The sequence below is a fragment of the Bombus huntii genome, chromosome 16, assembly GCF_024542735.1.
Source record: "Bombus huntii isolate Logan2020A chromosome 16, iyBomHunt1.1, whole genome shotgun sequence".
NCBI lineage: Eukaryota > Metazoa > Arthropoda > Insecta > Hymenoptera > Apidae > Bombus > Bombus huntii.
The window spans coordinates 6,360,238-6,372,060 of record NC_066253.1 but is presented as its reverse complement, the minus strand read 5'-3'; the positions used below and the strand labels follow the sequence as shown (position 1 = coordinate 6,372,060).

Below are 11,823 nucleotides of genomic sequence, written 5' to 3'. Positions count from 1 at the left end.
TTGAAAAATTCAATCTATTATAATTCAATCTTAAATATAAATTATTGTTCACGTTAATTTTCCTCGGTATGCATTTTTTCATTTAAACGTCGAGTTAGGTTTTCGAATTGTTTGAAGTTAAAATGCGAGCAGAATGCTGAAGCACTTCACGTGCTGCAACCACGCGAGATTCTTCAAAATTTTGGAAAATTCACACAATACGTCAATGCATAAATGCAACCCTATTTTCCCTAGATTTTGATCACGTGGTTTTATTTACTTATGACTCAACTCGTTGGTCAGACGATACAGTATAGTCTGTATAGTGCAGTACTATCAGTTATCAACCTTTCATGATATCCACTTTCCAATTTTGTTTTTTGTAAATATGTAAGAAATGATAGTGTCATAATAGTAGTTAAAAGTAATTATAAAAAGTACTGCTTGAAAGTGATGCTGGAAAAGTATAGGATGGTACTAAAACATATGTGAATTATCAAAAGATATGTCACAAATTTGACAAATATATTTTACATGTCATTTATTTGAAATCAGTATTTTAACATATTTCGATTGACATTAGCAAATATAGGAAGTAATAATGATAGAATCATCAGCATGGAATTCGAAAAAGGACGAGACCATATACAAAGCGGCAGGTTCGATACATTTACGAAAATATGGACAGTTTTTTGAGAATTTAGCTAAGCAAACATGGAAAAAAGATTCTACATTAGAATATTTCATGGAAGGTCCTCTTCGGCTTGTATACAAACCTGTTGAGGATATCAGCTTGATAAATTTAATAGAAATGGAAAATAAATATTTATCAAAGCTACTTGCTGCAGTTGCAGGTACCTGCAGAGAAATTAGGCTTCTTGTGATGGAAGCTAAGATGTTCTATAAAAAATTGTTTACTCATGGTGAAAGAGGGGCAGAGAATAATCAGAATAATATCACATCTCTTTTGTCTGATCTGCAAGATCTATTTGTTTTTGTGAATAGGATATGGACAGTAGCACATTTGACAACGGAACAGTTATCTAGTCTAGCGGGTGACTCTAACGATATTTATTTACCTGTATTAATAGAACATTTTATTGATTTGTTTATAATCGTTTTGACATTGGATGAAATTATTGAATCCCAGCCTTCGTTGTTAGAACAGTGGAAAAAGTACAGAATGAATGTGCGTTCTATCATGCACAATCCATTGCAATTTGGCATAAGTGAATCTAAATTACATACACTGAATAAGTTATTAAAAGATTTACAAGAGAATTTATTAAAGAAAGTTTTATTTTCCAAGACAATTGAACGTATAATGGATGTGAATAAAGGACCTATAATGAGTGAACAGATTACCAATTATTTAAAAAATTTAATTGTAGACATAGAAAATAAACCAAATGATTATGTTTCATTGAATAAAAGTTGGATCAAAATAAATATTGGAATTGTTGTAACAACAAAATTATTTGGCACCTGTGATAAAAGATTAATTAAAAGAGTGCTTGAAAATAATAAAAAATTTTATGCTGTAAATTTAATTGGAAATGTCATATGGATTCCCAGTAAATTTTTAAGTGATTTTTTGCCAAAAGAAGCTGGTAATGCTGTTGGTCAACAAGTAGGAGAAAGAATACTATGTTTGAGGATACAAAAACTTTCCCAGACTGTGAATGGATTAATTCAGAAAGCAGTAACATGGTGCATTGAAATGCAAAGTATTTTAATGAAAACAAGTCTTCAGATTTCAGATATTGGGCAGAAACAAACTTTATTAATTGATTTAGTTGCATTGTTATCTCAGATTAAAGAAATTGTATCTTTTATAATAAATATGCATGCGATTCTTATTAAACCAATGAATCGTAACACTGTTCAATTAATTTGTAGATTAATAGAAGTACAAAAGTCTTTGCAGACTACATTTTACATATTGGGACCAGTTATAGTGCAATCACAAAGTCAAGTATTACAATACTTGAGTTATTATATTTTAATTACATTGGAAACTGCTCGGAAGAGTTTAATTCAGAAGGATAAAGGTTATAGCAGAGAAAAATTGGATGCATTGTCACTAGTGGGTTTAAGTATGAGATTATTAAATGGACCACCAAGTGCAGATAGAAGATTAATAATCAGATGTGCTCTAGCATGTGCTAGTCAATTAACAGATACTTTTAAGGAAGAGGACATGGTGAAATTGAGATTCTCATTGAACAATTACGATATTGTTGCTGAATTGTATAATATTATTACAGATATCTGTGATTACTCTATATTACTATATCATCAGAATATAATTCCGGCTTATTTTTCTTCTGTAATAGATAGTAATTTAAGTATAAATCACATAGTTCATTTGCTTAATGCATTTAACAGCACCATTAGTGAACAAGAAGGATTAAATTTAAAACAGAAAAGAATTATGCAATTAAGAGAAATGTTGACTAAGAATATATTAGAACCTGTTTGTCATGAAATTGAAACTAATCTAAGACTTCATGTCCATGCACATTTAAAATTGGATTCTACAAATCCATTCAATATTGGGGCAAAAGATGGTGGAAGAATCGTACGATCATTACCACTACCTTTAACAAATAGTATGATATACGCTAAAAGATTCATTGAACATTATCTTGATGATATGTTTTACAATCTCACTACAGTAGCACTACATGATTGGAGAACATATAGAATGATGCATGCTTTGGCACATTATAAATTAAATCTAGATACTGTACAAAACTATTTACCTACACAGACCTTGGAACAGGGCTTAGATGCTTTAGAAATTATGAGAAATATTCATGTATTTGTATCAAAATATTTATATAATTTAAACACTCAAACTTTCATTGAACATACTAGTAACAATAAACATTTAAATACCATTGGAATTCGACATATAGCAAATTCTATCAGAACACATGGAACTGGTATTATGAGTACAACAGTTAACTTTGTATATCAATTTCTTCGTATAAAATTACATACATTTTCACAATTCCTATTTGATGAACATATAAAGTCGAGATTAATGCGAGATATAAGGTTCATCAAGGTTCAAAGAGAAAATGGTAGAACGCCTTATACATATGAAAGAGCAGAAAAATTTCAGAAAGGGATCAGAAAATTAGGTATGACACCTGATGGTTTAAGTTATTTAGATCAATTTAGACAATTAATAACTCAAATTGGAAATGCATTGGGGTATGTACGATTAATTAGATCTGGTGGATTGCATGCTAGTTCAAATGCTATTTCATTTCTGCCAAACATCGATTCATCTGTACCATTTGAATTAATGTGTAAAAATTTACGTTATGGTGTAACAACTCAATCAGCAGCAAAGTGTTTAGAAAATAATATTGCAAATTTAATACGAAACTTTACAGAAGGAATACAATACTTCAAACTTCTTGTTGATGTATTTGCATCTGCTTTTCGAGATACTGAATCACATCATTTGCAACAATTTTATGCTATTGTACCTCCATTAACATTAAGTTTTATTGATAACTCAATATCGAATAAAGAAAAAATGTTTAAGAAAAATCAAACAGGTGCAGCTTTTACTGATGATGGTTTTGCAATGGGAATTGCTTACATAAATGCTCTTTTGAATCAGTCATCAGAATTGGATAGTTTACATTGGTTCAAAACAGTTGAACAGCATATAAATGCTGAACAGCAGGCTGCAGAAAGTAAAAATGTTCAAGGAGATGAAAAATTGCAACAAACAAGAGCATTAACATTAAAACGCTTAGGTGAAAGAAGTGCTGAATTCCAATTGCTCTATTATAGTTTATCTGGCGCTAGAGTATTCTTTAAACAGTCTGATATGTAATATTCCACAATCTGTAAAATGTATTATGGAATTAATTAATTACAATGTGATTGTTAAATATTTTTGTTTCATATTTCTTATTACTATTGTATAAAGAATGTCAAATTATATACTGTATAATACTATTATGTGCTTTATAAAAAATAGCTTTAAAACACTTTATATGCTATAAATTTACTTTATTTTCGTAATCCTTTTGTAACTTGTATTATATATATATATATATATAAATGTATATATTACAATAATGAGAAAATAAAAATACAGGATAATATGTCAAATGAATCTTAACTTATTAAAGAGACACTAAAAATTACGTAATTTATTTTTAAATAGTTAGGTTCGGTATTCTTAAGCTTATATTTATGCCTGTGGCACATACCGTGTTTAATTACACTCATTTATATATATAAACGTCTTCTACACCAACATATATATATGTATAATTGCAATCCTTGATATTTATTACTCAATAAGTAGTATGGCTAGATGAACAGACTAGAATTTATTACACTTACAACTCTAAATAGATAGGAGTTTCTCAAAAATGTAATTATAAATATGAAAGCATCATTATTAATCCGCATAGCAATATAAAAAGAAATCTATTTTTATATCAGCAAAAAATCACGTAAAAATCAAATATGAAGTCAAAAATTCGCCAATTCTAAAATGCTCTTTCTTTAAATGTTTACTTTAACATTATGGATAGAAATTTTTTACTATAATTCATTTGATACCTATAAATATAATTTATTTTATATTTTAACAATGTTTACCAATAACTATACAAACTTTTTTTTAAATAAATATAAACTACAACAAAATTTTGTAGAAAAAACAACTACACATTCTAAATCATTGTCAACAATCAAATATAAATAATATACATAAATAATATCAACTATCTGTAAATACATTGTTTGTAAAACTTCACAATGTCATGTTAAAAAAAAGAAAGAAAATATTTATAACAACATTCGACAGATCCTTATTTTAACAGTATGACTGTTGTAATTATTGTACTGTTACTATCTAGAATGTGTACTGGTTCACAGTACATTATTAAAATACGAAATATTTTGTAGTTTTGCAATTTTTTCTTAGATAATATTTAGGGCTATTATTCCTACATTTTATCTTTTGATCTTTCTGTGCTCTTGAATTAAACAGTTATTCAAGCAACTTAATAATATCATGTTAATTAAACTGCATAGAATATGAGTCTTACTAATTGTTTTCTAATTTAAATGATCCGCATTAATAAAACTATTTCCATCTAAATTTTCTTTGCAATTTGCCATTCAATTATTCATATTAATACAGATATGCCTCTTTCTCATTTCCGGATTGGATAAATTGCTGTAAGTACCAATTACTGAAAAATTGTTTTTTCTGGTAGAATGAAGGAAGTGTTATAATTTCTAAGATTGAAATCTAGACGACTCCTCTGGGTCCAATAAATCGTCACAGGAAGCTGTTGGGGGTAATAACTGTCTACCCCCTCGTTTTTTACTGCGTGTAAATACTTTAGTAAGTTGTGCAAACTTACGTCGAGATACTAGAATATAATTAAAATAATAAAAGTAAAACATAAATTCTATAATTTTTACATTCGTTATATTATAATAATATACAATTGCCAAAAATACCTTTGCCCATATTTTTTAGTCTTTCTTTAAAAAGATCTTCATCATCATGACCAATTTGATTGCCACACTTTTCAAGGCTTGTTCCTTGAATTTTTGTATCTATGATAAAGATAATGTAAATAATTGGAATTTTATGTCTTTTCCACATTGTTTGCACTATAAAAATTACAACTGCATATTACAAACCATTTTCTAAAGTTGACAAAAAGTCTTCATTCCAACGTAGTTCAGCCATAAATTCTTCATTTTGAAGAAATATAGCAATTCTTTCATCTTCTAACATCGAATTTTCTTGTAAACAGGAAGAATCTAAACTATCTTCACAAACTTGTTGAGGAAGCCGAAGGAATGTATCTGGTAATGGACCTAATAAAGCAGGTTGCCATTTACGTATACTTTTTAAGGATATTGTTGACTCTGCTTTCTGTGACTTAGAAGTACTTGGTGATTTTTCATTTTGCTCTAATTCACTTCTAATTTTTTCATTTTCATTATCTGTACTCATAGTAAGCAACTGATCAATTGTTGTATCTACGGCACCTTGGTTAGATCTTAACACAGCCTAAAAGTTTTGAAATAATTTCTTCATTTATTATGCATCATTATGCATCATTTCAGAACATACATTTAGACTGAAGACAGTTTCCAGTTACATAATGTAATTTAATACATTTATTAAATGAATTTACCTCAATCACATCATCATCCATTTGTGGAAACATGTTTTTGAAATCAGCCATTGCTTGATAAAATTCTAAAGTTGTTTGTTGTTGTTGTTGCTGCTGTTGCTGTTCCATAGCAGAGGCCATTATGTGGTGATTGTAGAATTGTTAATCTAAGTGAAACAATTAGCTTAATTAGTTACAGTTAGGAAGTTTTCAACAAAGATTTCGTAATATGACGTTATTTAATTTTACTTTGAAGATTCGATAAATCTAAAACGTTCCGAAAACATGAATAGACAAATCGTCATTCATAACGAGGGATATCGGTTTCTGATTATTACGTGAATGTCATGTTATTTGTTTGGGGAAATTAATTGCATCTTATTTTGCCTTTGTGTTATAATTAGTTATGCACCATTGAGTTATACGAAATATCCATGCACATAATTGAAAACCGAGACAAGACTGTACCCTGTCATTACGCATGCAAGGAAGGTGACCAACTGTCAAAAATTTGGTGAGTGAGACCTTTCTTATGAAAAGTAAACCTATTCCAGAATTGCGAAACCACAGAACGGTATCACGATTTATCTAGTGAATCGAACTTGATTTTTATTGGTGTATTCTGGACAATTTATGTAATATTTTTTCATTTTATTCCAACACGAAATATTTAATATTAACTATTTTTATATAATAAATATAAATAATTGCAGAAACGAACGAATGAAATATTATTTATATAGAAGTAAGGGATAGTAACTTTTTGCATTTTTAGGTTAAGTTGATTGAATTTTTGAACGAATGGTCCGATCAGGGTCATATAAATTATAAATAGATCTGAACCGTGATTCACATATATATTCATATAATAAAACCGAATGCATATTCATACATGTGGGTATGTTACAACTCTGAAGTTTAATATTTCAAAATAAAAAGGTAGGTAATGTTTTCACAAGTTCTCTTCCATATGTTGTTAATTGAATAAAAATTATTATATTAAGAGCAAAAATCATTTCGAACACATATATCTTTTAGTTTCAGAAAATATTTATGACAAAATAATTGTTTTTGTGTTATTTTATCTTATTTATGAAGCATCATAATTTAAAATTATGTGTGAAAAATTAATAAAATATTATTGATATAAATAAATATAAAATTTTATTAATTCATGTTTGAGACATGGACAATAAAATGAATTGTAACTCGTTTAACATGGATAGTTTAATTAAACATTTCCTAAATTGTACACCAATAAATACAATAGACATTCTTGTATGTAAATTTTACAATCAATCTATAAATAATCTTTCAAAGATTTATAGAAATTTCACATTTCTATTTTAAAATTTGCAGAATTCAGAAGAAAATATTAATTGTTTAGTTAATTCAAAAAAGCAACAGGAGATCTTGGAAAGAACAGTAAATAGTGACTTAATTAAAAAATATCCAATTAAACGATCTTATCAGAGAGCATTTTTAAAATGGCTTATGAAAAAGGTATAAATAAATTAATATTTATAAAATAAATTCATTTCTAGAGTTAAAGATTTAATTTTTGTAATCTAGATTGAAGACGAAGGTGGTGAAATTTATGACGGTATTTATACAACATATTGTAATTTAATATCTTCCACTATAGAAGAATCTACTCACTATCGGCATTTTTTAATAGAAGATAATTGCATTAGTATAAAAGAAAGCACGAGTATTATATCAGAAGGTACAACAGGATTGTGTAGTTGGCAGGTATTTGGAAACTATGATTGTACAATATGATTTTTCGAATTTCCAGTTATAATATCATTCATAATTTGCAGGGAGCCATTGAGTTAAGTAAATGGTGCTTAGGAAATAAAGAAAAATTCTTTGGAAAAGTTATTTTAGAACTTGGTTGTGGTGTTGGCTTAACAGGATTATCCATTATTAAGACTTGTTTTCCTAAACAATATATATTTACAGATTGTCATAAAATTGTTCTTGAAATGGCTTTTGAAAACATTCAACTTAATTTAGTATGTAATGAAAGGAAAATAGAATCAGCACTAAAATATGATAGATTTAAATCGCAATTAAGGTGTAATTATACAGATGTTAAAATAGAAGAGCTAAGATGGGAAGATATTAATAAATATGTGAATGAACAATGGGTCTTACCAGATATAATAATTGGAGCTGATATTTTATATGATACCGATTCATTTTTAGGATTAGTAACGGGATTAAAAGGATTTTTATCTTATCCTAATAGATGTGCAATTATTGCAGTAACAATTCGCAATAAAGACACTGTTTTACGGTTTCTACATCAATTAGGTATATTTTTTACTCTTAGATATTATATTTTCTACCAAATACATATTAAAAATTAATATTCTTTTTTTTAGCATGTTATGATCTCCTTTTTACAAAATATATACCACAGCAAACGGTACACCAAAAGTCAGCAAGTGAACCTGTTAAAATATTAAAGATTTTTCATCGATAAACTTAAGATAATAAATTTTTATTGATATAATGTTTTTAACAATAATTATTTTAAAATGACTTACTGGATTTCAAAGGCAATTTGTTGAATACCTATTATATAGTAAATTTTACTTAATACTTGTTTTATATATTTACATTTGTAAATAAAGAATATTTACTATAAATGTATTTAAATATACTTCAACAACAGGGAAAAATGTATACAGTAATTATTTATATTTCAATGGAAATTATATAATAAAAATTATTTATTTGTAAACTTACTAATATCAAGCAGATATCTTTATTTATTTCTTCTACTTACCAGAGAGATTTTCTCTCAGTGTCACTCAGATTCACAAAAAAATTGTACAAATCCTGTTTTATTGAATGGAATGATATATTTAATTTACAACATTTAAAATACTCATAAAAAGATTGCGAGAATTGTCATGTATTGACTTCAACACAATTTTAAATGTAAATTAAAACCTGAAAAATATATAACGTAAAGATTTATATAAATATGAATATAATTGCCAATAACCATTGCTTTACATTTGAATGAAAAATAATGAGGGACTTATATGAAATGAAAGTTATTTATGTTTGTATCAATAGTATGTGCTTCTTTTTTTAATAGCTCCTTTTTGGTCACCGATTTACTACCATATGTTATTGCGACTATCTCTCAAAAACCTCACGCCATAATAAATATTATTATGGATATAGTTTTCTAGTGCAACATCCTTATCGAATCATTAAGAGCAAAAGCAATATATATTCTTATTAATTTTTAATCTTTTTCTTTACTCATATTAAATTGTATTAATAAATTATAGTTTTATTTATATTATTTATATTATCATATTTGTTATATATTATTATACGTATTATATGTATAATCAATCTTTATCATTAATAATATACATTTTATAATAATATGTAACAATATACATATATATAATAATATGCTAGTAAATTGAAGTAAACGATATTGTGTTCCTTAAATAAAGCAATAAATAAAACAGTTGTTGCAAAAGATTAACATTATATTTTCTTCTGTTGCATTATTTCATAAATATTTAGGTTTAGTAAAAAGCTAATTTTTAGTAATTAATTGTCAATTACTTTGGTCGAGTCTTGCTGGTTTCAAATGTAACCTTTGAATTACATATTCAGGCATGCAATATGTCGGATTGATCTTTTTCAGAGGATAATCAGTATTTAAAAGGGAGAGTGCAGTTAAGCCAAAAAGAGTATGAAAAGGATCAGCAATATCTCCTGGACGATCACTAAATCCTCCTGATTCTGTATCTTGACATGCCAGTACAAATTTTACCTGTAAATTAATGTTGTAATAAAATTTGATTAACTTCGTCCATTTTTAATATAATATTAGTATTTTTTGCATTCTTTAACTTTTTTGAAGAAATACATACCAATTGTTCTTTATCAACCCAATGAAGGCGTCCTAAAATTGTTAGTGCAGAAAGGACCCACCAAGAATAACAAACATCAGGTAACTTTTCTGGTCTACCATTTAAACCCCCAGATGGAAGTTGTCTTTCACAAAGCCACCAACTTAATTGATCTGCATCTACTAAATGAAGATTACCTGGCAATATTTAACACTTTATGTTATTTAATTTGTAAAAAGAATTGTATATATTTTTTCTCTTTCTTTTTATTTTATTATATTGATTTTGTTATATACTAGCTGAAGAATAATTAAAAATAAAATAAAAATTACCAGTTATTGATAAAAGCCCTATGGAGCAATAAATCATACCAGCATGACTTTCAGCTCCAGGTTTTGATCCAAATCCACCATCAAAATTCATACATTTCATCACAAATTCAACTGCCTTATCAACATCTATTGCATCCAGTCGATTCTAAAATAATATTATTATAGTCTAAGTTAATTCATAAGCTTACTATTTTTGTAACTTTAAGTATTATATTATTCTATTATCATAAAAAAATATACAAAAACAGAAATATAGATATAATTTAATACATTTTTGCACAGATTTAATATCTGTCAACATCTGTCTAATATCTATCAATAGATTAAATCTCTTATTACTATGTTTATTTACCAAAAGTGATAAAGTTGCCACAGCACAAAAAGAAAATCTTGTATCAACTTCACCCCAGATATCACCTGTGAAACTTCCATCTGGTTGTTGTCTTTCCTTTACATATTTTACAACTCTTTCTATGTCAATAGTATCTAATGCATTATAGATACAAAGTATTTGTACTGCACTCAAAGTGTAAAGAATATGTGGATCATGTTGTAAACTTGCAGCTATGCCACCACTGTCTGTTTGACATTGAGCAATAAATTCTAGTACCTCATTTCGATTTGTCTCTTCAAGTTTACCCATAAGATCCAGTGCTGTTAAACCCCAGTACATTCCAGACATTCTCATATGTTCTGTCATACAATACATCTAAAATTTATTATTTCCATTAATTGTACATTAAACCTAATTTAATTATATATATGCAAGTAATCCTTATACTACTTATAATATAAAAAATATAATACATAAAATTTAAAATAATATTATAATATACTTACATATTCATCTTTATCAGTGCCATAAGAAAGTAAAAAGTTTGCATGCTTTTCCAATAGTAATTCAGGAACTGAAGCTGGAAGTTCGATGTCATGTTTTAGCACTGGCTAAAGCATAAATTAAAAAACATTGTTAGAGCATGTATGATGAAAATAGTAATAAATTTATATTTGTATAAATAGTATCCTATTTTATTCTAAGTTTTTTTGTAAAAACTTATTCTAGGAACTGTATAAACCATATTCTATTTAATAAAAAAATCTATAAAATAAAATCATTGTAATAATATAATACGCAAAAAAAGGATAAATTAACCTAAGACAGAATTAATGTTTTAACCCAGAATAAATAATTTGTATTAAACTCTTCGTCCACTCACCATGTTACAAAGTTCTTTTTTAAGAAGTATGTAAATTACTATGTTTTATTAATTTTCATTCATTTAAGTCAATTTATAAAAACTTTTTACACTTCTTACACCTCTGATAAAAATATACCTCATCCTTCGTTGAAGAATAGCTTCATTTTCGGCCTAACCTCAAAATAGAAATTCTTAGTGATAACAAAAAGGCGCGGATTTTCAAAAAAAATTTTAAAAAGAG

General features: G+C 27.1%; 4 protein-coding genes across 9 annotated transcripts; 2 read left to right on the top strand and 2 right to left on the bottom strand.

Moving 5' to 3' along the window:
• Positions 1-258: 258 nt before the first annotated feature.
• LOC126874169 (WASH complex subunit 4) lies at positions 259-4,000 on the top strand. Its single transcript, XM_050635869.1, has one exon. The coding sequence runs from the start codon at positions 581-583 to the stop codon at positions 3,836-3,838; it is 3,258 nt and encodes a 1,085-aa protein (XP_050491826.1). The 5' UTR covers positions 259-580; the 3' UTR covers positions 3,839-4,000.
• A 130-nt stretch (positions 4,001-4,130) lies between these two features.
• LOC126874208 (CUE domain-containing protein 1) lies at positions 4,131-6,826 on the bottom strand. 4 transcript variants are annotated; one of them, XM_050635971.1, is made up of 5 exons: positions 6,684-6,826; positions 6,180-6,325; positions 5,677-6,052; positions 5,491-5,589; positions 4,131-5,399 (listed from the first exon to the last, which is right to left on the bottom strand). In XM_050635971.1, the coding sequence occupies exons 2-5, from the start codon at positions 6,297-6,299 to the stop codon at positions 5,263-5,265; spliced, it is 732 nt and encodes a 243-aa protein (XP_050491928.1). In that variant the 5' UTR covers positions 6,300-6,325; positions 6,684-6,826; the 3' UTR covers positions 4,131-5,262. The 4 variants fall into 4 exon arrangements, with proteins under 4 accessions (XP_050491928.1, XP_050491926.1, XP_050491927.1 ...); XM_050635969.1 differs by having other exon boundaries at positions 6,627-6,767; XM_050635970.1 differs by having other exon boundaries at positions 6,571-6,719.
• A 123-nt stretch (positions 6,827-6,949) lies between these two features.
• LOC126874195 (protein-lysine N-methyltransferase EEF2KMT) lies at positions 6,950-8,914 on the top strand. 3 transcript variants are annotated; one of them, XM_050635946.1, is made up of 7 exons: positions 6,963-7,101; positions 7,197-7,436; positions 7,518-7,661; positions 7,731-7,761; positions 7,837-7,910; positions 7,982-8,477; positions 8,549-8,914. In XM_050635946.1, exons 2-7 carry the CDS (start codon positions 7,344-7,346, stop codon positions 8,647-8,649), a joined length of 939 nt encoding a protein of 312 aa, XP_050491903.1. In that variant the 5' UTR covers positions 6,963-7,101; positions 7,197-7,343; the 3' UTR covers positions 8,650-8,914. The 3 variants fall into 3 exon arrangements, with proteins under 3 accessions (XP_050491904.1, XP_050491903.1, XP_050491902.1); XM_050635945.1 differs by having other exon boundaries at positions 7,731-7,910; XM_050635947.1 differs by lacking the exon at positions 7,197-7,436 and having other exon boundaries at positions 6,950-7,097; positions 7,731-7,910.
• Positions 8,915-9,661: 747 nt separating this feature from the next.
• LOC126874196 (geranylgeranyl transferase type-2 subunit beta) lies at positions 9,662-11,773 on the bottom strand. Its single transcript, XM_050635948.1, has 6 exons — positions 11,601-11,773; positions 11,224-11,328; positions 10,736-11,092; positions 10,384-10,528; positions 10,073-10,248; positions 9,662-9,972 (listed from the first exon to the last, which is right to left on the bottom strand). Exons 1-6 carry the CDS (start codon positions 11,601-11,603, stop codon positions 9,754-9,756), a joined length of 1,005 nt encoding a protein of 334 aa, XP_050491905.1. The 5' UTR covers positions 11,604-11,773; the 3' UTR covers positions 9,662-9,753.
• Between the last annotated feature and the right edge of the window lie 50 nt (positions 11,774-11,823).

Bases quoted from the DNA above. Each gene is read 5' to 3' on its own strand.
- LOC126874169 (XM_050635869.1), top strand. From the start codon at position 581: ATGATAGAATCATCAGCATGGAATTCGAAAAAGGACGAGACCATATAC.
- LOC126874208 (XM_050635971.1), bottom strand. From the start codon at position 6,299: ATGGCCTCTGCTATGGAACAGCAACAGCAGCAACAACAACAACAAACA. The intron at 6,053-6,179 runs GTAAATTCATTT...CAAAACTTTTAG, and splicing joins TGGATGATGATGTGATTGAG to GCTGTGTTAAGATCTAACCA. The intron at 5,590-5,676 runs GTTTGTAATATG...TCTTTATCATAG, and splicing joins TTTGTCAACTTTAGAAAATG to ATACAAAAATTCAAGGAACA.
- LOC126874195 (XM_050635945.1), top strand. From the start codon at position 7,344: ATGGACAATAAAATGAATTGTAACTCGTTTAACATGGATAGTTTAATT. The intron at 7,437-7,517 runs GTATGTAAATTT...TAAAATTTGCAG, and splicing joins TAAATACAATAGACATTCTT to AATTCAGAAGAAAATATTAA. The intron at 7,911-7,981 runs GTATTTGGAAAC...CATAATTTGCAG, and splicing joins CAGGATTGTGTAGTTGGCAG to GGAGCCATTGAGTTAAGTAA.
- LOC126874196 (XM_050635948.1), bottom strand. The intron at 10,249-10,383 runs GTAATTTTTATT...AAATATTGCCAG, and splicing joins AGGGCTTTTATCAATAACTG to GTAATCTTCATTTAGTAGAT. The intron at 9,973-10,072 runs GTATGTATTTCT...ATTAATTTACAG, and splicing joins GGGTTGATAAAGAACAATTG to GTAAAATTTGTACTGGCATG.